The sequence below is a fragment of the Hypanus sabinus genome, chromosome 17 (genome assembly GCF_030144855.1).
Source record: "Hypanus sabinus isolate sHypSab1 chromosome 17, sHypSab1.hap1, whole genome shotgun sequence".
In the NCBI taxonomy this organism is placed as follows: Eukaryota; Metazoa; Chordata; class Chondrichthyes; order Myliobatiformes; family Dasyatidae; genus Hypanus; species Hypanus sabinus.
In genome coordinates, this window is record NC_082722.1 from 15,962,755 (window position 1) to 15,983,728 (window position 20,974).

At 39.8% G+C, this 20,974-nt stretch overlaps 1 protein-coding gene across 2 annotated transcripts in view; it reads left to right on the top strand.

Moving 5' to 3' along the window:
• glg1a (golgi glycoprotein 1a) overlaps window positions 1–20,974 on the top strand; it is a 180,395-nt gene that overhangs the window by 106,396 nt on the left and 53,025 nt on the right. For both annotated transcript variants that reach the window (XM_059992598.1, XM_059992599.1), the window contains exons 7-11: window positions 782–965; window positions 3,427–3,641; window positions 5,078–5,199; window positions 11,235–11,336; window positions 18,664–18,817. In XM_059992598.1, coding sequence (XP_059848581.1) covers window positions 782–965; window positions 3,427–3,641; window positions 5,078–5,199; window positions 11,235–11,336; window positions 18,664–18,817 — 777 coding nt within the window. The remainder of the gene's footprint in view (window positions 1–781; window positions 966–3,426; window positions 3,642–5,077; window positions 5,200–11,234; window positions 11,337–18,663; window positions 18,818–20,974) is intronic.

The following is a 20,974-nucleotide window of genomic DNA, read 5'->3' on the forward strand; positions in this document are numbered from 1 at the left end:
CCAGCTGGGTAGAGAAAAAGGTTTAAGGCCTAAAACACTTTGAAGAATTCAACATTCATACAGATTCCAGGGAATCTCTGGCTTATTGTGGTTCATTGTGAAAGAGGGGCATTAAAGGACGTACAAAGGAACTTTGTCTTTCTATGAACAGATACAGACCAGTTATTGAATAGGTGACTAAGGGTTCAGTGAAATAATGTAATGCCACCAGTTGGAACTGGGTTTAAAAAAACTTTGAGGGTGCAGTTGTGTTATTGAAGATGCATTTGGAATACAGATGAACCCGTGTATTATGATGTTAACCCCTGTGTGTAGCATTTCCTGTGAACCATCAGTGTTGTGATACTTTGTTACATTTTCTTGCACCAAGGAGTGCAAGCTGAAAGCAAAATAAAAATTGACACCCACATTCAGTAAGAGCTATTTTTTTATTCTATATCTCAGATTTTTTGTCTTAATTGAGAATTCTGTAAGGGAGAATTTCTGTTATCAGAGCTGCTGCATAAGGAGATCACCTGTCTGTAGGCTAATTAAAAAGCAATGTGAAAGCTGAGATGTAGAGCTCGATGAGACTTCAAGAAATATGCAAGGCAAGGCGTTGGATAGATTGGTTTTGGCCTTGCTCTCTGGTATGATCATATTAAATTTATTTTTAACTATTTGATATTTTGATTTGTCATAATGTTTAAACTTTAGGTGCCATCCTGCATACTGCTGCAGTTTTTGATGTTAAAATTTCTGTATCAGATGTAAAAGGCTGTTTCATGACTTTCCTGTTTAGTGTCGTGAGGCACTTACAACAAGACAGAAGCTGATCGCTCAGGATTACAAAGTGAGTTACTCCCTAGCCAAGGCTTGCAAGGCTGACCTCCGAAAATATCGGTGCAATGCAGAGAACTTGCCACGTGCCCGTGAGGCTCGGCTTTCCTACTTGCTGCTCTGTTTGGAATCTTCTGTGCACAGGGGTAAGTGTTAATAAATGCAATTTATGATCTGTATTTCAGCTAGTAGTCTGAACCAAGAGTTATACATTGTTTATGTTGAAGTTGTGATGCAGTTTTAAAACTAATATTCAATTGGATTTAGGAATGCATTTCTGTGCTTTGGCTTAGGAAAGTGGCTGTATCAAGAACTTAGAATAATGAAGTAATCAAAATTTGTGCTAGCTGGAACCTCAGCCACCTAAAAGCTAGATAAGAAAGCTACCAGAAACCAAATACAGGTTTCAGAATTTCGCTGCCCTTGCAGTCAATTTTAATTTGGATATTGCCTCTAAGTATCTTTAGAAGCATTTAGAAAATACACAAACTTAGAAGTCAGTTTATATGCCTTACAGTTGCAGAATAATAATAAAAAGTTGACAAATATGTAGAGGATTATAATACAAAGGGACATACTTTAAATTATCAGCATTGCAAGGGCCCTATCAGATTACATCTGTAATACCAAGAACATTTCTGGTCACCAAATTTACTTACCTTAGACGGCATGAAAAATAGATTTACCAGAATAATATTGAACATAGAGTAAATTTTCAAGACAGATTTACCCAAACTTGAAGCATGCTGTCTGCCAGTATGATAAATTCCCAATCTTCTTTCTGCCTGCCCCATTTCCACTCAAATATAGAATAGAAGCTTTAATTCTTCCTTTTCAGCTTACTTCCCTAACTGGAGATGCCTTAAAGGTGAACCTGACCCTCATTTTGAATGAAGCCTGCGGTTTTTGAACTTAATGTTATCATGACTCCTGATAGTGCTGATTACATTAATGCTCCTACTTTTAGGATCACATCCTGTACATTAAGATACTAATATACAAAGAAATGGCACTTACCAAAGAAGATTCTTAAATTCAGCTCCTATCCTCATAGGCTTGCCCCTTTGATCAATTGTGGTGCAGGTCTCTTTTCCTTCTGCAGTATCCTGTTGACTGCAGGTTCATTTCCTTCTCTTTGTATTCACTCTCATACCACTACCTTGAATGTTTTTTTCTTTGATCTTATCTGCTATCAATTATCAGCACCATCCTACTGGTTTCTTTTTTAAAAAAATATTTATGGTCTATTATTGTCTTTTCTGTAGATTAAGTTATTCCTTATCCTTTGTTTTCTCAGAGATTGACTTTATGGTAGTTGCCAGGAACTGATCACTTGAATTAGCAACAAAGCTAATTTGAATGTTTCATCTCTTTTGTTCCTTCTGGCTCTTAGTGTTGTTTCATGCACTATACTTCATTGTCACATTCCTAATAGATTTAATGTACTTGATCTGTCTGACCACAATCTAATTTAGTGTCCTTTCATATTTTGCAAGTTTTAAGCATAATTAAGTGTGAACAAATATTTTGCAGCCTGTCTTGATGTAGGTCTGCACCATATTTATTTATACTTAATTTATTATTTTCTTGTAAACGTTTGATATATGATACATGCCTGCAATTTTTGTAATTTTTTTTTATCCGTGCTTAGGAAGAAGACAGTAAACTCAATTTGGATCCAAAACATTAACAATTTCTCTGTTCCCCCCACACACACAGCTCAGGCTGCTGAGTTCCTCCAGTAGACTGTTTGTCTTATTTTTGATTTGACCATAACGTTTTACTTAGTGATCTTGTCATCTTAAATACATTTAATAAATGTTGTATCTCCTTTGTAGCCTTCATATTAATATACAATATTTACAACATTGTTTCATTTCACACTGTGATACACCAGGAAGTCTTTAAAATAGGCGTCTACTTATGAAATAACATGTTTAAACAACCTCTTGTCCATGGAGTCAGTACTAGGTGTTTGGAAAACTTAGGAAAATCCAATTGATTAATTGTTGATTTTTAAATAGAGGTTGGATTTTCTTCAATTAAGCAAAGGATTAAGGATCAGAAGGCAAGTCTGGCTGTATGGAGTTATGGATAAGTCATAGTCTTATTAAATGGTGGGAGAGTCTTGGGAGGTAAATGACCTATATCAATAATCCTTTTAATATTTGTGGGAGGTCTTATACTGAGTTTGAGGTCAGTGAAACGAGATAAAAACATGGAGCAGCTGCAGGTTCATACCGAGAAAAGTTTTTTGTTTGTTGCTTGTACATCAGAACAAAAAATAAATGGGATATTGAAAAAAATATATATACCCACTAATGTTCATATCAGGCAGGTGGTTAACAGTGAGTTTGTGCTCCAAAATTTTCATCTATGTTTCCATCTCTTAATTAATTTCTCTAATTCCTTATTTCCACTTTATTGTTGGTACAATGGAGATACTGCCAAAATTCTGCATCTTGCAGTGAAATGTTCAAACTGTTGATGAATTCAAAGAATTTAGTGTGGGTATGCACTCTGGTTACAGAATTGGCAATAGTGAGCTTATCCACAACATTTGATTTGTGTTGGGTTTTACTCTGCATTTTCCTCTCCTACTGGCAGGTCGACAGGTGAGCGGTGACTGCCAAGGCGAGATGCTGGATTATCGTAGAATGCTGATGGAAGATTTCTCACTAAGTCCAGAGATAGTTCTTCATTGTCGCACTGAGATTGAACTCCACTGTTCAGGGCTGCACCGAAAAGGACGGACGTTACACTGCTTGATGAGGCTAGGGCGAGGAGACAAGGGCAATCTGGGGCAGAACTGTCAGCAGGCCGTAAGTATTTTCGAAGGATATGAAAATTGTTCTTTTAACATGCATATCGCTAGTTAATTAGTATCATCAACATGAGATTAGTATCATATTGTTTTACACTATTTAAGCTCTGAAGTAAAGATGATCATTGTCTGAAGTGGTTCATGGGACAATCCTAAAAAACACATGCAAAGGTAGCTTGCATTGTTTCCCAAGCAAAGCTGTCAGCACAGCTGTCAGTTTTTGATTTTATTGATATATTAGAAGATGGCATCACTTTGTTGCAAAAGGTTCTGAAGGAAAACTCATGCGGTACGGTAGTATAATGCCATTACAGTGCCAGTGACCAAGGTTCAACTCTGCCGCTTTCTATATGGAGTTTATATGTGCTCCTCATGACTGCATGATTTCTTCCAGTTTGCCCCCAAGTTCCAAAGACCTATGGTTAGTTCACTGGGCCAGAAAAACTTGTTACTGTGCTGTATCTCTAAAGAAATAAAAACAGAACCACAAATGAAGTCTGACTAACTCTGACACACCAATATCTGATTCCTCTCCATGTGGTGTACAGGTGTCCCCTGCTTTATGAATGTTCGCTTTACGCCACTTCGTTTTTACAAAAGACCTACATTAGTAACCTGTTTTCGGAATACAAGAGGATTTTCGCTTTTACAAAATTTTTTCCCATATAAATGAATGGTTCTTTGCTTTATGCCATTTCAGCTTAGGAAAGGTTTCATAGGAATGCTCTGCCTTTGTAAAGGTGGGGGGCACCTGTATCAACCGAGGCATGGTAGTGTAGCGATTAGAGTAATGCTGTTATAGTGCCAGCGACCCTGGTTCAATTCCTTCTGTCTGTAAGGAGTTTGTACATTTTCCCTTTGTTTCCCTCCAGTTTCTTCCCAATTCCAAAGTCTAGCGAGTTAGTAGGTTAATTGATCTCAAAGGTGTAATTGGGTGGCTTAAGCTCATTGGGCCAGAAGGGCCTGTTACTGTGCTGAATCTCCAAATAAATATTAACCCAAAAGGACATGCTTGTAATGAGGCATATGATTTTTTTTAGCAGCAGTTGAACCCATTCTATGTTTATTTTATCATTCTTGACTCATTCCTTTTTCAAAATAAAACTCTGGAAAGGGTTATTCTAAGTAGAACACCATCTGGTAATGAATGATGAAGTAAGTAGCTGTTTGACTGCATTGAATATCATTGTTTTGACCAAGAGACTATTGATATATTCTACTAAACAGTCTAGATATCAAAGGTTTTGTCTCATTGGAAATAGTCTGAAGTGCACTGAATTCACCATAAATAGCATGAAGAATTAGCTCCTGAGCTTGTTATGCAGTAAAAAGGAGATCCAAAGAATAGGATAGGATAAACTGCTCTATACTGCTTTATTGATTGGCATTTTAGCTAGATTGTGTACCTTAAAGCCCTTTCTGCTCCAAATCCAGCTTCAGACCCTAATTCAAGAAACGGACCCTGGTGCAGACTACCGCATTGATCGAGCATTGAATGAAGCCTGTGAGTCAGTCATCCAAACAGCTTGCAAACACATCCGCAATGGAGATCCCATGTAAGTCAGAGTAAGAATGTATTTGTCCATTGTGTAGGGAAACAGAAATTATTGTTTCAAAATGGTGTTCATGAAGTTTCTGCATGAGATGTTACACTTCAGTACATTCTAAATGTACTGAATGCAACAAACATTTGGAATTTCAAATCAACATCAAGTTCACAAGGCATAACCCTAAAGCTAGAGCTTTTAGGAGTGAATTCTGCAAGTATTTTATTGTACAAACAGAAAATATTGAAGTTCCCTTTCATAATATTTTGGGTGGTCAGTTGATGTAACATTTGTCACCCTTAATAATCAAGAACCTATTAACCTCCACTTTAAATATACCTAATGACATGGCCTCCACTGCAGTCCATGTAAATGTATTACATAGATTTGCCACCCTCTGGCTAATGAAATTCCTCTTTATTTATGTTCTATAAGGTCATCATTGTTCTTGGAGGCTGTGTCCTCTGGTTTTAGTCTTCCCCACTATTGGAAATATCATGTTCACTCTATCTAGGCCTTTCAATATTTGATAGCTTTCAATGAGATCCCCCTTCATTCTTCTAAGCTCCAGTGAGTGCAGGCCCAAAGCCATCAAGCGCACATCATATAGTATTGTGCAAAAGTCTTAGGCACGTGTATAAAACTTTTTGCACAGTACTGTCAAAATTTTATGCATTGCATTGTGCTGCTGCTGCAAAACAAAAATCATAACGTGAATGATAAACCTGATTTTTGATATGGGTTTCTACTGGGGACTGAGAGTGGGAAAGAGGCAGAGAGAGGGTAATCATGTTTGGGAAACGGGAAGGGAGCGTGGATACCAGAGAGACATTAATGAACAATAAGCTAATTGTTTGGAATCAAATGACCTTGATGTCTCGGCTGGGTGAGTCTGCTCCCATGCCAGCCCCTACCCCTGGCAATACTTCTCTGCCACCTGTCCCGCACCCCTCTCACAGTGTTCCACCCTTGCTATTCCCAACATCCTTTGCTCCTGCCAGATTTACACACTGGCTCTCCATTTCACATTGACAATACAGTACTATGCAAAAGTCTTAGGCAATCTAGCTATATGTATGTGCCTGAGACGTTTGCACAGTACTTTACATTAGGTCTTTTATACCCAGGATCATTCTGGTGAACCTCAGAATGACTGAACGTTCTGCAAGTTAATCTATAGAGATTTCTGCACTGGGATGACTCTGCAGATGCTCTTGCGTTCTGCTGAATTTCTAACTGCCTACTCAATTGATGAAGCAGGTTTCAAGTCTCTTGAACCTGAAATCTCTTAGCCTTCTGTCAGCAGATAATCTCTGCTATGGACAATCCAAATTCTTGGGGGGTGGGGGAGAACAATAATAGAACATGATGGGGAACTTGTAAGTATCATACCTTGAAAAGTAAACATTAAAAAGAGGTAATAAGTTGGATATTTCCTGCAGTGTTTCTGACTTTCACAATTCAGCCATTTCCCAAAGTAAGTAGAGGATTAATTTTATACTGACAGTAAATTGGAGATTACATTTCTCTTAGCCAAAGCAATTAGCCTCCAAAGGACTTTCATAATTATGGTACCTCTCCTAAGGGAGAAGATGGGCAGGCAGAAAATCTAATTTTGCCACTAGCCCACTTAATGAACAGACCATTTAAAAATGTTTTGAAAATATTTAACACTCTGCTGTTTTACCAGAATGTATCAAGCAGAGTATATCGAATGCTTTAAGAAGTTTACTTAAATCTTTGACTTTTAGGAGATAAAATTGATTGGGATGAAGATTTCTGATTTTAGAACTTCAGCCAGTTATCAAAATTTAGTAACACAGTGTTGTTGAATTCTGATGTTTTAATCCAGAAGTCAGGAAAGAGGCACCAAACTTGTTGCTTCATAATCATTTGATTAAGCATTAATAGAACATAAAGACATTGAAACGAATAGTAATAGGAGCAGAAACTAGTAGCAGAAGACTTAAAAACAAAGATTAAGATGGTGCTGGGCTCGTGGTCAGCTCTTTTATACCCATCAAAAAGGAAAATTCCATTCAAATTTGTAAATAAGAGTCAAATAAAAGTGCTTACTGAAATAATACTGCAACAAGAGAAGCTTCCAGAATCATACCTGTGTAAACAGGGGAACACACTGAACAACTGCATATACAGTACATACTGTGTGCACTAGGGAGCATAGTATGTAGTCACTTGTATAGAAGTATATAAAATACAAGCAGACAATTATTAAACTGCTGCATCGAACAATGCAGTATGGAACATGTCATGCATGTTGTGTATACCACACATTGATCTATAGACTTGTGCGGGTCTGCACAATTACATTTACAAATAATGACAAGGCAAACTCGGGAGGCTTAGTAGAAAGAAAATACATCTGTATAGTCAACAGAGTAGTAAGGAAGGCAGAGAATCAGATTTTGGCTCTGTTTCACATGATGGATTGGCCACTTCAAATAAAATTTGATAATGGTCTGCTGTGTTTTTTATTCAGGCAGATAGAATCTAGTACTACTATTGGCTTATGGAAAAGTGAAGAAGTTCTCTTTGGAGATCCAATATATTAAAAGTCAGGAAAATAATTAGAATGTATTACATAGTCTTTGCATTTACATTTCCTACAACAACATTTCTTTGAAAACTTTTATCATGGTGTGAATTTGGGAGGCAAAAAGGGATGGAGGTGGAGATGGGGAGGTGCTTAGAGGTGAGGGAGAGTAAAAAAAAATTGGTTGGAAATGATGAGGGAAGTGTTGACAGCTATAGCATTGTGGGCTGCAGAGCTAGTACTGTGCTGCAATGTTTTATGCTCCAGATTATTGGGGTGATGAGCAGATTAGTTGGGAGGCCCTTGACAGTGAGAAATCTCTGGAAGAAGGGTGGCCTATAGCTAGTCTCAAATTCAAATGGAGGAGAAACCTGTTAATTATTTCCAAAACTATCTTGGATTTGGAAATACTTCTTGAAACCAGCAGTCTGCTTTGTGTAACTAAGAAAATTTATTTGCTGTAAGGTTACTGACCTGTTATTTGTGCAATGACTTTGTGCAATGACTTTGTACTAATTGTAACCCTAATACTTTCCTGTCTCTTGGCCATCTCTCACTAATGCTCATCTCTCTTTGGGTCATACTGATGATGACCTGGTACTGATGATGAAAACATCAGCTGTGATTCTATCAGTTGAATGGATGTGTTTATAGATTAACCTACCTGGTGAGTTTGGTTATGTTGTTTGCAGGAATAGTGTGTTCGTGCATAAACCTGAAACATTCTTAACATTTGGAAGGAAGCAATATGTTGTTGCTTTTGACTTTTGGACTAGAGTTTGAAATTCTGAAGTTGTTTTGCCATGTAATTGTATGTTGTTCAGTTTCCAAGACCTTAGCCAATTAAAATCAACTCATGTTTTGTTTAACCTTAAATTTTATTCCAATATTCTTTCATAATGAAGGGAAGTCAGGCATCATACATTGCCAGTAAAGTTGAAATAACAGGTTGTTGTGGTTGTGGTGGGGTGTGGAGGGAGGAAGAGGGGGTGGTGTTTGACTTTAACATTGGTAGCACCAGGATTCATGATCTGGTCCTATGCAGACCAGACTAATATGACCAGAGATTGCGATTTTCTGGAAGAAGGAGCTACTGAATTCAAAGAGTTCATAGCCCATAGTAAAGTTGTTGCTCACAGGAAGGAAAACTGCACACAGTGAGTTATACCATAATAGGTTTATTATCACTGATGCACTGTATGAGATGGAATTTGTTGTTTTGTTTCAGCAGTATAGTACAGTACATAAAATACACTATAAATTACAAGAAGAAGAAATATACATTAAAAAATAAGTAGCACAAAAAGAGAAATAAAATACTGAGGTAGTGTTCATGGGTTCAATGACCATTCAAAAATCAGTGGTGGAGGGGAATTGATTGTGTCTCTGGGGTCCTACACTACCTCCCTGATGGTAGTAATGAGAAGAGGACAAAGTCTGGGTGCTAGGGGTCCTTCATGATGGATGCCACCTTTTTGAGGCATCACTTTTTGAAGATGTCCTTGATGGTGGGGTGAGTAGTGCCCACGATGGAGCAGGCTGAGTTGACAACTTTATGCAGCCTTTTCTGATCCTGGGCTGCACCCTCTTCATACCAGGTGGTAATGCAGCCAGTTAGAATGCTCTCCATGGCATATCTGTAGAAGTTCCACTCTCTTGCAGAGCATGAAATGTGTTGTTTTTGTAACAGCAGTACAGTGTAAAGACATAAAGCCATTATGAATTACTAATTAAATAATCAGTGCAAAAAAGTAATATTCATGAATTTATGAACTACTTGACAGTTGATGACAGAGAGGAAGAAGCTGCTTCTGAAACATTGAGTGTGGATCTCCTGTACCTCCTTCGTGATGGTAAAAAGAGGGCATCTACCAGATGGCGAGGGTCCTTACTGATGGATGCCATCTTGAGGACATGCCTCTTGAAGAGGTCCTCAAAGCAAAGTTGAGATAATGGCATTGGGAGTTCAGATTTGGTTTACTTGCATGTGGTGGAACTGCATGAACTGGCAAGGCCAATGTTTATTGCCCATCCTTAATTGATCTTGGAAATGTGATGATGTTGCTTCATGAACTAGTCTCATAGTGATGTTAGGTAGGGACTTCCAGGAGCAATGTTATGGATCTGACTTGCTGCCTCAGCCCTAATCCCAAAAGGCATTGATTATCTTCTAACAGAGAATAAAATGTTGCTAATTTTGAAAACTAGATTTAACACCAAAAACACTTCAAAGTACCAGAGATTAAAATATAATTTGAAACAAACTTGTGCAGATTTTTTCCTCATTAATCAAAGGTGGTTGAACCTCTTTTAAAAGTCATGGTCATCACTTTCAGTAGTCACTGCTTCACCAATGGATTCAGTGAGTCCAGTGGCAGTGAAGGGGGTCTGATGCTTTCAACCTCTGGTTCTGTGCTGATTCCAAATTTCAATCTGCAGGGGTGGATATTAACCAATGAACTGACTTGGTTCTCTGTAGGCGTGCTGGGCAAAGGCGAGTAAAATATTAAGCAGTATTCCCAGATCAGAATCGTTCGATTTGGAGTTGGGTACCAGTGATGTCTGCTGGTCTTCCATTAGATTATGAAGGTTACAGGCATGGGAGTTAGTGGTGGATGCTCCGTCTATACGCTGTGAATTTTGTAGACAGCATACATTGCAATCCAGATGAGTGTTTTTTTTAAATGAAGGGAGTGCATGCTTATGAGAGGCTACTTTGTTTTGAATGGTATTAAGGTTATTTTCATGGCACTGGGGTCATCAGACAAGTGGAGAGAATTCCACATTTCTGGCTGATAGTTTGTAATGAGTGAAAACCTAGGGGATTGTTAGTTGTGACAAAATATCTACCTACCGTACTTCTTTTCAGCTGGACAATGACCACTCCTCCAGGGTGTTAAAAGGGTGGCAGATTTGTGGGTAACATCATTGAATGTTGAGGAGGTGGTGGTTAGATGCTCACTAGTTTTCAATACTCATGATGTAATACTGGTGGTTGTTTCTTTCCACTTTTCAGACTATGCCTGACTTATAACAGTTTTCATGTAAGCAGGGATGCAATATCAAGCTGTGCAAATTCAGTCCCATTTAATTTCTGACTTAATTATATGACTGCCGCCACACCATTAATTTCTGTTAGATTATGCATTCTTTTTGCTTTGCAATAGCTCCAAGTGAAAATTATGTATGTTGACAATGATGATTTTGGATTCAAGTAAAAAGCTATCTTTTCTGAAATCCTTAACAACTGTATTGAACTATAAAGTTATATTAAGAAGAGAGAATGCTCATTGTTAAATTGAAAAGATGCTGGGCACTTGAACAAATTAACATAGTAATAGGATTTGATTGTAAATAAACTTTTGTGACTGAATTTGTTGATGAAAGGTTGCTCATCTTGATAGCTTTGTACTTTACCAGAGGCCACTCAGGAAATAAATTGGGCAGCAGGTTTTAAGATGTTGATGTTTACTCTATTTTCTACTGGCAGGATCCTCTCATGTCTCATGGAGCACCTGTACACAGAAAAGATGGTGGAGGAGTGTGAGCATCGCCTACTGGAGCTGCAGTACTTCATTTCCCGTGACTGGAAGTAAGTATTGCTGCATGTGCTAAGAATTTGGAAAGCAACAAGTTGTATTGCAATCAAACCATCATCTATCTGTGAAGGGCGGGGAACGCCATTAACTGCTTAGAATTGGAGGTCAAAGCAAAAGGAGCTGTACTGGTGACTTTAGTTGATAGCTGAAGGTGAAAGGAATAAAACAAATTCCAGGGAGCCATTCTACCTCCTCTGTTTTTATTATAACTTCAAATGGCAGTGCAAATCATAACTAGGTAGAGGAACAGATAAGGTGAATTATGATGATGGTGCTGATCATGTTCACGAAGGTTGTCTCTATAAGCTAGCAACTTAAAGATTCATGTCTTTCCTTGCTAAAGTAAATGGGAGGCTTCAATTTGGTTAATCCATGCCTGATGAATAAATAGCAGTGCTTAGTCAAATAGCCAGCTGAATATACAGCTGCTCCATTTAAAAGAAATCATTAGCATATAAAGTTTAGTGCTTCATTTGGAATTTAGATTGCTATTGTGCCAAATTTCTTCTGTGTGGTGGTGGTGTTTGTGCCTTTTAGAAAACATGGAAAAACATAGAAAACCCACATCACAATACAGGTCCTTTAGCACACAATGCTGTGCTGAACATGTACTTACTTTAGAAATTAGCTAAGGTTACCCATAGCCCTCTATTTTTCTGAGCTCTATGTACCTATCCAGGAATCTCTTAAAAGACCCTATCGTATCCAACTCCACCACCGTTGCCGGCAGCCCATTCCACTCACTCACTCTGCGTTGTTAAAAAAAAACAAACAAAACTTACCCCTGACATCCCCTCTCTACCTACTTCCAAGCACCTTAATACCCTTCTGTGTCAGCCATTTCAGCCCTAGGGAAAAAGCCTCTGACGGATGTCTCTCACCTTATACGCCTCTATCAGGTCACTTCTTATCCTCTGTTGCTCCGGGGCGAAAAGGCCAAGCTCACTCAGCCTATACTCATAAGGCATGCTTCCCAACCCAGGCAACATCTGTGTAAATCTCCTCTGCATCCTTTCTATAGTTTCCACATCCTTCATGTAGTGAGGTGACCAGAACCGAGCACAGTACTCCCAAGTGGGGCTGACCAGGGTCCTGTATAGTTGTAACATTACCTTTCGGCTCTTGAACTCAGTCCCATAGTTGATGAAGGCCAGTGCACCGTATGGCTTCTTAACCACACAATCAACCTGCGCAGCAGCTTTGAATGTCCTACGGACACAGACCCCAAGGTTCTTCTGGTCCTCCGCACTGCCAAGAGTCTTACCATTAATAGTATATTCTGCCATCATATTTGACTTACCAAAATGAACCTTCTCACATTTATCTGGGTTGAAGTCCACCTGCCACTTTTCAGCCCAGTTTTGCATCCTATCGATGTTCCACTGTAACCTCTGACAGCCCTCCACACTGTCCACAACATCCCCAACCTTTGTGTCATCAGCAAATTTACTAACCCGTCCCTCGACTTCCACATCCACGTCATAAAAATCATGAAGAGAAAGAGTCCCAGAACAGTTCCCTGAGGCACACCACTGGTTACCAACCTCCATGCAGAATATGACCTGTCTACAACCACTCTTTCGCTTCTGTGGGCAAGCCAATTCTGGATCCACAAAGCAAGGTCCCCTTGGATCCCATGCCTCCTTATTTTCTCAATATGCTTTGCATGGGGTACCTATCAGATGCTTTGCTGAAATCCATATACACTGCATCTACTGTTGTACCTTCATCAATTGTGATCACTGGACCCAAAGTGCTCCCCAACACATACATCTGTCAGCTGACCTATCGCATTCCCTAACAGGAGATCCAACACTGCCCCATCTCTAGTCGGTACTTCTATGTATTGTTGCAAAAAACTGTTCTGCACACATTTCACAAACTCTAAACCATCCAGTCTTGGTAACTTATCCAACTTGATGCTTTACAAAAACTCCAGAGTATCTTCTTTCTTTGTCTGTATGCTCAAGCTTTTCAGTCTGCTGCAAGTCATCCCTACAATTGCCAAGATCCTTTTTTTTGTAGTGAATACTGAAGCAAAGTATTCATCAAGTACCTCTGTTATCTCCTCCAGTTGCATATACACTTTCCCACTGTCACACTTGATTGGTTCTATTCTCTCATGTCTTATCCTCTTGTTCTTCACATACTTGTAGAATGCCTTGTGGTTTTCCTTAATCCTGCTTGCCAAAGCCTTCTCATAGCCCCTTCTGGGTCTCCTAACTTCATTCTTAAACTCCTTCCTGCTAGCTTTGAAATTTTCTAGATCTCGTATCATTACCTAGTTTTTTGACCCTTTCAGAAGCTTTTCTTCTTGACTAGATTTTCAACAGTCTTTGTACACCATGATTTCTGTACTCTACCATCCTTTCCTTGTCTCATTGGAATGTACCTATGCAGAACACTACGCAAATAGTCCCTGAACATTTGCCACATTTCTGCCATACATTTCCCTGAGAACATGTGTTCCCAATTTATGGTTCCAAGTTCCTGCCTGATAGTTCATTATTTCCCCTTACTCCAATTAAACGCTCTTCTAACTTGTCTGTTTCCTATCCCTCTCCAGTGCTATGGTAAAGGAGATAAAATTGTGATCACTATCTCCAAAATGCTGTCCTACTGAGAGACTGACACCTAAGCAGGTTCATTTCCTAATACCAGATCAACCTCTCCTCTTGTAGGCTGATCTGCATATTGTGTCAGGAAACCTTCCTGAACATACCTAGCTAACTCTACCCCACCTAAACCCCTCACTCTAGGGAGATGCCAAACAATATTTGGGAAATTAAAATCTCCCACTACAACAACCCTGTTATTATTACTCCTTTCCAGAATCTGTCTCCCTATCTGCTCCTTGATGTCCCTGTAACTATTGAGTGGTCTATAACAAACACCCAGTAAGTTATTGATCTGCTCCTGCTCCTAATTTCCACCCACAGAGACTCGGTAGACAATCCCTCCATGACTTCCTCCTTTTCTGCAGCCATGACACTATCTCTGATCGACAGTGCCACACCCCACACTTTTGCTTCTCTCCGCCCCCCCCACCCCACCCCGGCCTTTCTGAAACATTTAAAGCCTGGCACTCTAAGTAGCCATTCCTGCCCCTGAGCCATCCAAGTCTCTGTCATGACCACAACAACAGAGCTCCAAGTACTGATTCACGTTCTAAACTCGTCTGTTTTGTTCATGATACTTCTTGCTGGCCTTTATAAATCAGAGCATTGAGTATAGGAGTTGGGATGTAATATTAAAATTATACAAGGCATTGGTGAGGCCAAATTTGGAGTATTGTGTATAGCTCTGGTCACTGAATCTTAGGAAAGATGTCAACAAAATAGAGAGATTACAGAGGAGATTTACTAGAATGTTACCTGGGTTTCAGCACCTAAGTTACAGAGAAAGGTTGAACAAGTTGGGACTTTATTCTTTGGAGAGTAGAAGGTTGAGGGGAGACTTGATAGAGCTATTTAAAATTATGAGGGGGATAAATATAGTTGATGTGGATAGGCTTTTTCAATTGAGAATAGGGGAGATTCAAACACGAGGATATGAGTTGAGAGTTAAGGGGCAAAAGTTCAGGGGTAACACGAGGGGGAACTTTACTCAGAGTGGTAGCTGTGTGGAATGAGCTTCTAGTAGAAGTGGTAGAGGCAGGTTCGATACTGTCATTTTAAAAAAAAAAATTGGATAGGTATATGGACAGGAAAGGAATGGAGGGTTATGGGCTGAGTGCAGGTCGGTAGGACTAGGTGAGAGTAAGTGTTTGGCACGGACTAGAAGGATTGAGTTGGCCTGTTTCCCATGCTGTAATTGCTTTATGGTTAAAATAAACACATCTCAAACCTTCTGATGTTTGAGCGTATCCCTTCTCTACCACCTGCCTATCCTCCCTCTCACTGTCTACAAGGTTTCACTATTTGTGAGCCAACCGCCCTTTTCTCTGTCTCTTCAGTTTGGTTCCCACCCCCCAGCAATTCTAGTTTAAACTCTCCCCAATAACCTTAGCAAACCTCCCCGCCAGGATATTGGTCCCCTCGGATTCAAGTGCAACCTATCCTTTTTGTACAGGTCAATCTGCCACAAAAGAGGTCCCAATGATCCAGATATCTGAATCCCTCCCCCTGCTCCAATCCCTCAGCCATGCATTTATCCTCCACCTCACTCTATTCTGATACTCACAGTCATGTGGCACAGGCAGTAATCTCGAGATTACTAACAGTAGAAAAATAGGGGAGGAGTGTAGATGTAATCTAGATAATGCTGTCCACCAAAAAGGACCCTGATTTCATTAATTAGCTTATGGGTATCAACTAATTTTGTTTGCTGCTGTTCTGAAAATGCTGCAGATTTACAAGTAGGGCTTGGCGACCTGATCTGATGGTCAGGTGCTTGTTCTGCCAAAGCACTGAGTGCTGGAGTCAGCTAGACTCTCAGCCAAGGAACAGAGGAATGGCAGCCAGGAAACATTTCCTAGAATTGCCTGTGCGTTGGTCATGGTACTATGGTGAGATGGTGGCATTTACCCAGTGGGACTTAAATCTTAAGAGCCTTTTCTGGGTACGTATGCCAGATCCAACTTGGTCTGTGTGCAAGCATAATCTACAAATATCTGCAGGGTGAAGAAAAGCTTCATAAGGGTTCAGACTTTTATCAAGTTTGGATTGGATGAAATTGCATCAGTTTGTGATGCAGTTGAAATGCCACTTGGACTCTGGAGCCATGGATGTATTTAGTGCAATCAAATCCCCAAGGAAGGTCAGGTGGAAAAAATCTGACAAAGTCAAATGTATTGAGTACTATCTGTATACAGTAATATATAATTGATGATTGCGTTGCTTGTGGTCACATGATGAGATGTCAAAGGTAGTGGGAACTTAGTAAGTCAGGCAGCATCCATGGAGGGGAATAAACAGTCAACGAATTAGGCAAGACCCTTCATCAGGACTGAAAAGGAAGGGGGCCAAAGTCAGAATAAGGTGAAGGGGAAAGGAAGTACAAGCTAGCAGGTGATAGCTGAGACCAGATGAGGGTGAAAGTGGGTGGGGGATTGTGGATGAAGTAAGAAGCTCGGAGACAATAAGTGGAAGAGATTGACTGAAAAAGGAATCTGATGGGGGAGGTCAGTGGGCCGTGGAAGAAAGGGAAGGAAGAAGGGCACCAGAGGGAGGTGATGGGCAGGTGAGAGGAAGAAAAGGGATGAGAGAGGTACCAGAATGGGAAATGTGAAAATAAAGAATGGAGAGGGGTAGAAGTCATCAGGCGCTAGAGAAGTTGATGTTCATACCATCAGGTTGCAGGCTAACTGGGCGAATATAAGGTGATGCTCTTCCAGCCTCAGTGTGGTCTTGTGGCAGTAAAGGAGGCCATGGACTGAATGTCAGAATGGGAAATTGAATTAAAATTTTGCCCCTTCCCTTACAGTCCTGATGAAGGGTTTTGGCTTGAAATGTCAACTATTTATTCCCCTCCATAGATGCGGCATGACTTGCTGAGTTCCTCCAGTGCATTATTGATGTTGATAAATGACCGTGAACAGTTTTGTGAAATAAGTGGCCACCTTTGACCTCCCTTAACACTATGCACAAATTTGAGACAAGGGCATTTGTGTTTCAACAGTAGCAATTACCTTAACCCTGAAATATTTTCTAATATTGGACCATTCATCTTGTTCACTGTATTTATGGGTGTTCTCAACCACTTGGTGCGTTCTGCACATCTCTGTAATACATTCATCTCCCTGTCCTTTTGTGACTTGAAGTTTTGATATGTGCCTGAAGGAGTTGGGGTCGGAATTTCTTTAATATAGCTCTTTGTCTTTGCTGTCTTGAGGTGGATTCTAATACTTCTAGAGTTTAAGTTCAAAATAAATTTATTATCAAAGTATATTTAAAACATCATCATATACTACCCTGAAATTCATTTTCTTGCGTGCATTCACAGTAAATACCAAGAAACGCAATAAACAACCAATGTGCAATGGGCAACAAATTGTGTATACTCAAAAAAAGTATAAATACGTGAGCAATAAATATCAGGGACATGAGATGAAGAGTCCCTGAAAGTGAGTCTGTAGGTTGTGGGAACAGTTCAGTGTTGGGATAAATGAATTTGAGTGAAGTTACCCCCTCTGCTTCAGGAACCTGATGGTTGAGGGGTAATAACTCTTCCTGAACCTGGTAGTGTGAGTCCTAAGACTCCTGTACCTCCTTCCTGATGGCAGCAGCAAGAAGAGAGCATGGCCTGGGTGATCAACTGTTATGGTCGGGTGATTACTGGGTGATTTGCTGTGTCCCAAAATTAAACAAGTGCATCTATCTGCAAGCATATTTTGAAGAATCAATCATTATTTGTATAAATACAATTGTTTTCCAGATTGCTTTGTGTTGTGTACCTGCTGCTGTGACAATTTTGTAGCTTCAGAAGATAGTAATCTTTGTTTACACAGTAGTACCTTGTGAATTCAAAACTCTAAATTGTGCACCCTCTGTCCACGGCTGCCTGCTTAACAATCTGCATGAGGTATTAATTTTCTATTGATTCAATCTCTAGTAAGGATGGGATGTTAAGGTATAGCTTGTGAAGAATATAACTAATTCTTAATTCCAGTAATTTACATAAATCACCATTGAGTCAATGTGAAATGTTTGTGATGTGGATAGCATGCCCACTGCTCTTAATACTTAACCTATCATGCTACAAGATGGTAATGAGAAGGAAAATAAGGTCAGATTTGGCAATGCAGCCAAGTAAAACCTAAAAACAAATGGACTGCACAAGAAAAGCTCTGATGCACTAAAGCACATAATATTTTGGTGGTGTATATCTTTGCTAAATCATTAGTTATATTGATTGCAAAAAACATAATTGAGAGAAAGCAAATCGCTACAAAATGATGGCACAGTGTAATGGAGCACCAATCTCTTACGTTGTTGTGGCCAATGTTCCTTTTCCACATGCCTTCACAAAAATATAGACTTGTTTCCATATAATCTTCTGAGAATGACTTACAAGATGGTGATGACTTTTGTGAAACATTTGAGGCAGGTGACTGCCTTAAAGCTGAAAGTACAGGCAAAATCCCAAGTCAAGACAGAAGGTGAAAATTTTAATAAACTTGTTTTGTCAACTGCATTCCTTGACTTTCTCTGTACAGACATGGGTGGTTGGGGGATCCTTATATGGACTACATCATGTAAGCTGTCTGGTTATAAATCAGTTATTTCACTGTGTGGTTGGGAAAAGATGATTTTCTTTTAAACCCCTTCAAGAAAACGCAATTATCCAGTCTTTTAATGATATCTTCTTGGTTTTCCTCAGGCTGGATCCTGTTCTTTATCGTAAATGCCAGGGTGATGCTTCAAGACTGTGCCACACTCAGGGTTGGAATCAAACCAGTGAGATGCTACCCCCTGGAGCAGTGTTTTCTTGTCTGTATCGCCATGCCTATCGTACAGAGGAACAAGGTCGCAGGGTGAGAATGGTGGCTTGTTTGTTTTCACAGCACTAAACAGCACAACATACGATTGGAGTTGGTCTCTCATGTCATATGTACCAAGATACAGTGAAAAGCTGTATTGCATACTGTTCACCTTGATCAAATCATTACACAGTGCATAAAGGTAGAACAAGGTAAAACAGTAACAGAATGCAGAATAAAGTATGTCAGCCTCAAGCAAGTGTACTGCCCTCTTCCTGAAGTCATTGACCAGCTCTTTAGTTTTGCTGATGTTGTTATGGCACCATCTTACTAAGCTCTTTACATTCTTCCTGCATTGTTATTTGCGGTGTGGCCTCTATGAGGGTATCATCTTCAGGTTGTAGATGTAGTTAGAGCAGAATTTGGTCTTGCAGTCATAAGTATACAGAGAGTAAAATAAGGGGATAAGATTGCAAACTTGGGTTTAAAATAATTATGGCAGAGGTTGTTGCTGCTTATCATTACTAACTGTAGTCTTGTCAGTCAGGAAGTCCCTTGTGCTTCCGATAGCAGAAAGAGGCATTGACTCCTTGGTCAAAGGTATTTTGTGATGAGTTTGCTTGGAATTATAGTATTGAAAGCAGAGCTATAGCAATAAACTGTAGACAAATGCAGCTGCCTTTACTATTCAGATACTCCAAAGATGAGTGTAGGTACAGGGTTCTGAGTTGGATTATCAGCCATGATCATACTGAATGGCGGTGCAGGCTCAAAGGGCCGAATGGTCTACTCCTGCATCTATTTTCTATGTTTCTATGTGTAGGGTCAGGGAGATGGCACCTGTTGTTGTGTTGGCTGTAGGTGTATTGCAGTGAATCAAGATTACCTGCGAAGCTGGAATTAACGTGTGCTATGACCAGCCTCTCAAAGCACTCCACGATGATTGATGTGAGAGCACTGGGTGCTAGTCGTTAAAATGTTACCTTGTTTATCCTGGGCACCAGAATGATAGTGGTCTTAAAGCAGGGAGGGGTTAAAAATCTCTGCAAACTGTTTTTACTATTTTGGCAGGGATTCCACGTAATTTCTATGTAGCATTCAGATTGCTGGCATGCTAGATGTGTCAGAAATTGAATTTTTGAAATAGAGTGCTGGTATGCTTGGAATCTGTCACATCTGAACCTGGTTTTGGACTATCCAGAAGTAAATTCCTGTGCATAGAGGTCATACAAAAAATAGAGTGCAGTGGCGCTTGAAAGTTTGTGAACCCTTTAGAATGTTCTCTATTTCTGCATAAATATCACCTAAAATGTGATCAGATTTTCATGCAAGTCATAAAACTAGATAAAGAGAACCCAATTAAACAAATAATCCAAGATATGATCCTATATTACATGTATTTGTTGGAAAAAGTATGTGAACCTTTGCCTTCACTAACTGGTGTGACTCCCTTGTACAGCAATAACTCACACAAATGTTTCTGATAGCTATTGATCAATCCTGCACATGGACTTGGAGGAATTTTAGGCCATTCCTCCTCACAAAACTGCTTCAACTCTGGGATGTTGGTGGGCTTCCTTACATGAGCTGCTTGCTTTAGGGTCTCCACGCATTTCTATAGGATTCAGGTCAGGACTTTGACTTAGCCACCCCAAACATGAAATTTCTTCTGCTTCAACCATTCTTTGGTAGTCTGACTTGTGTGCTTAGGGTCATTGTCTTGTTGCATGACCCACTTTCTCTTGAGCTTCAGTTCATGGACGGACACCCTGACATTTTTTTCTGTAGAATTTGCTGGTAAAATCTAGAATTCATAGTTCCATCAATAATGGCAAGCTGTCTTGGTCCCGAGGCAGCAAAGCAGGCTCAAACCATGACACTGCCACCGCCATGTTTCACAGATGGGATGGGGGTGCTGGAATGTAGTGTTAGCTTTTTGCCAAAAATAACACTTCTCATTTAGGCCAATAAGTTCTATTTTGGATTCATCCACCCACAGAACATTCTTTCAATAGCCTTCTGGCTTATCCACATGGTCTTTAGCAAAGTTTAGATGGGTAGCAGTATTCTTAGAGAGTAGTTGCTTTCTCCTTACAATCCTGCCATGCACACTGTTGTTCAGTGTTTGCCTGAAGGTAGACTCATGAACACTGAAATCAGCCAATGCAGGAGAGGCCTGTAGCTCCTTAGATGTTACCCTGGAGTTCTTTG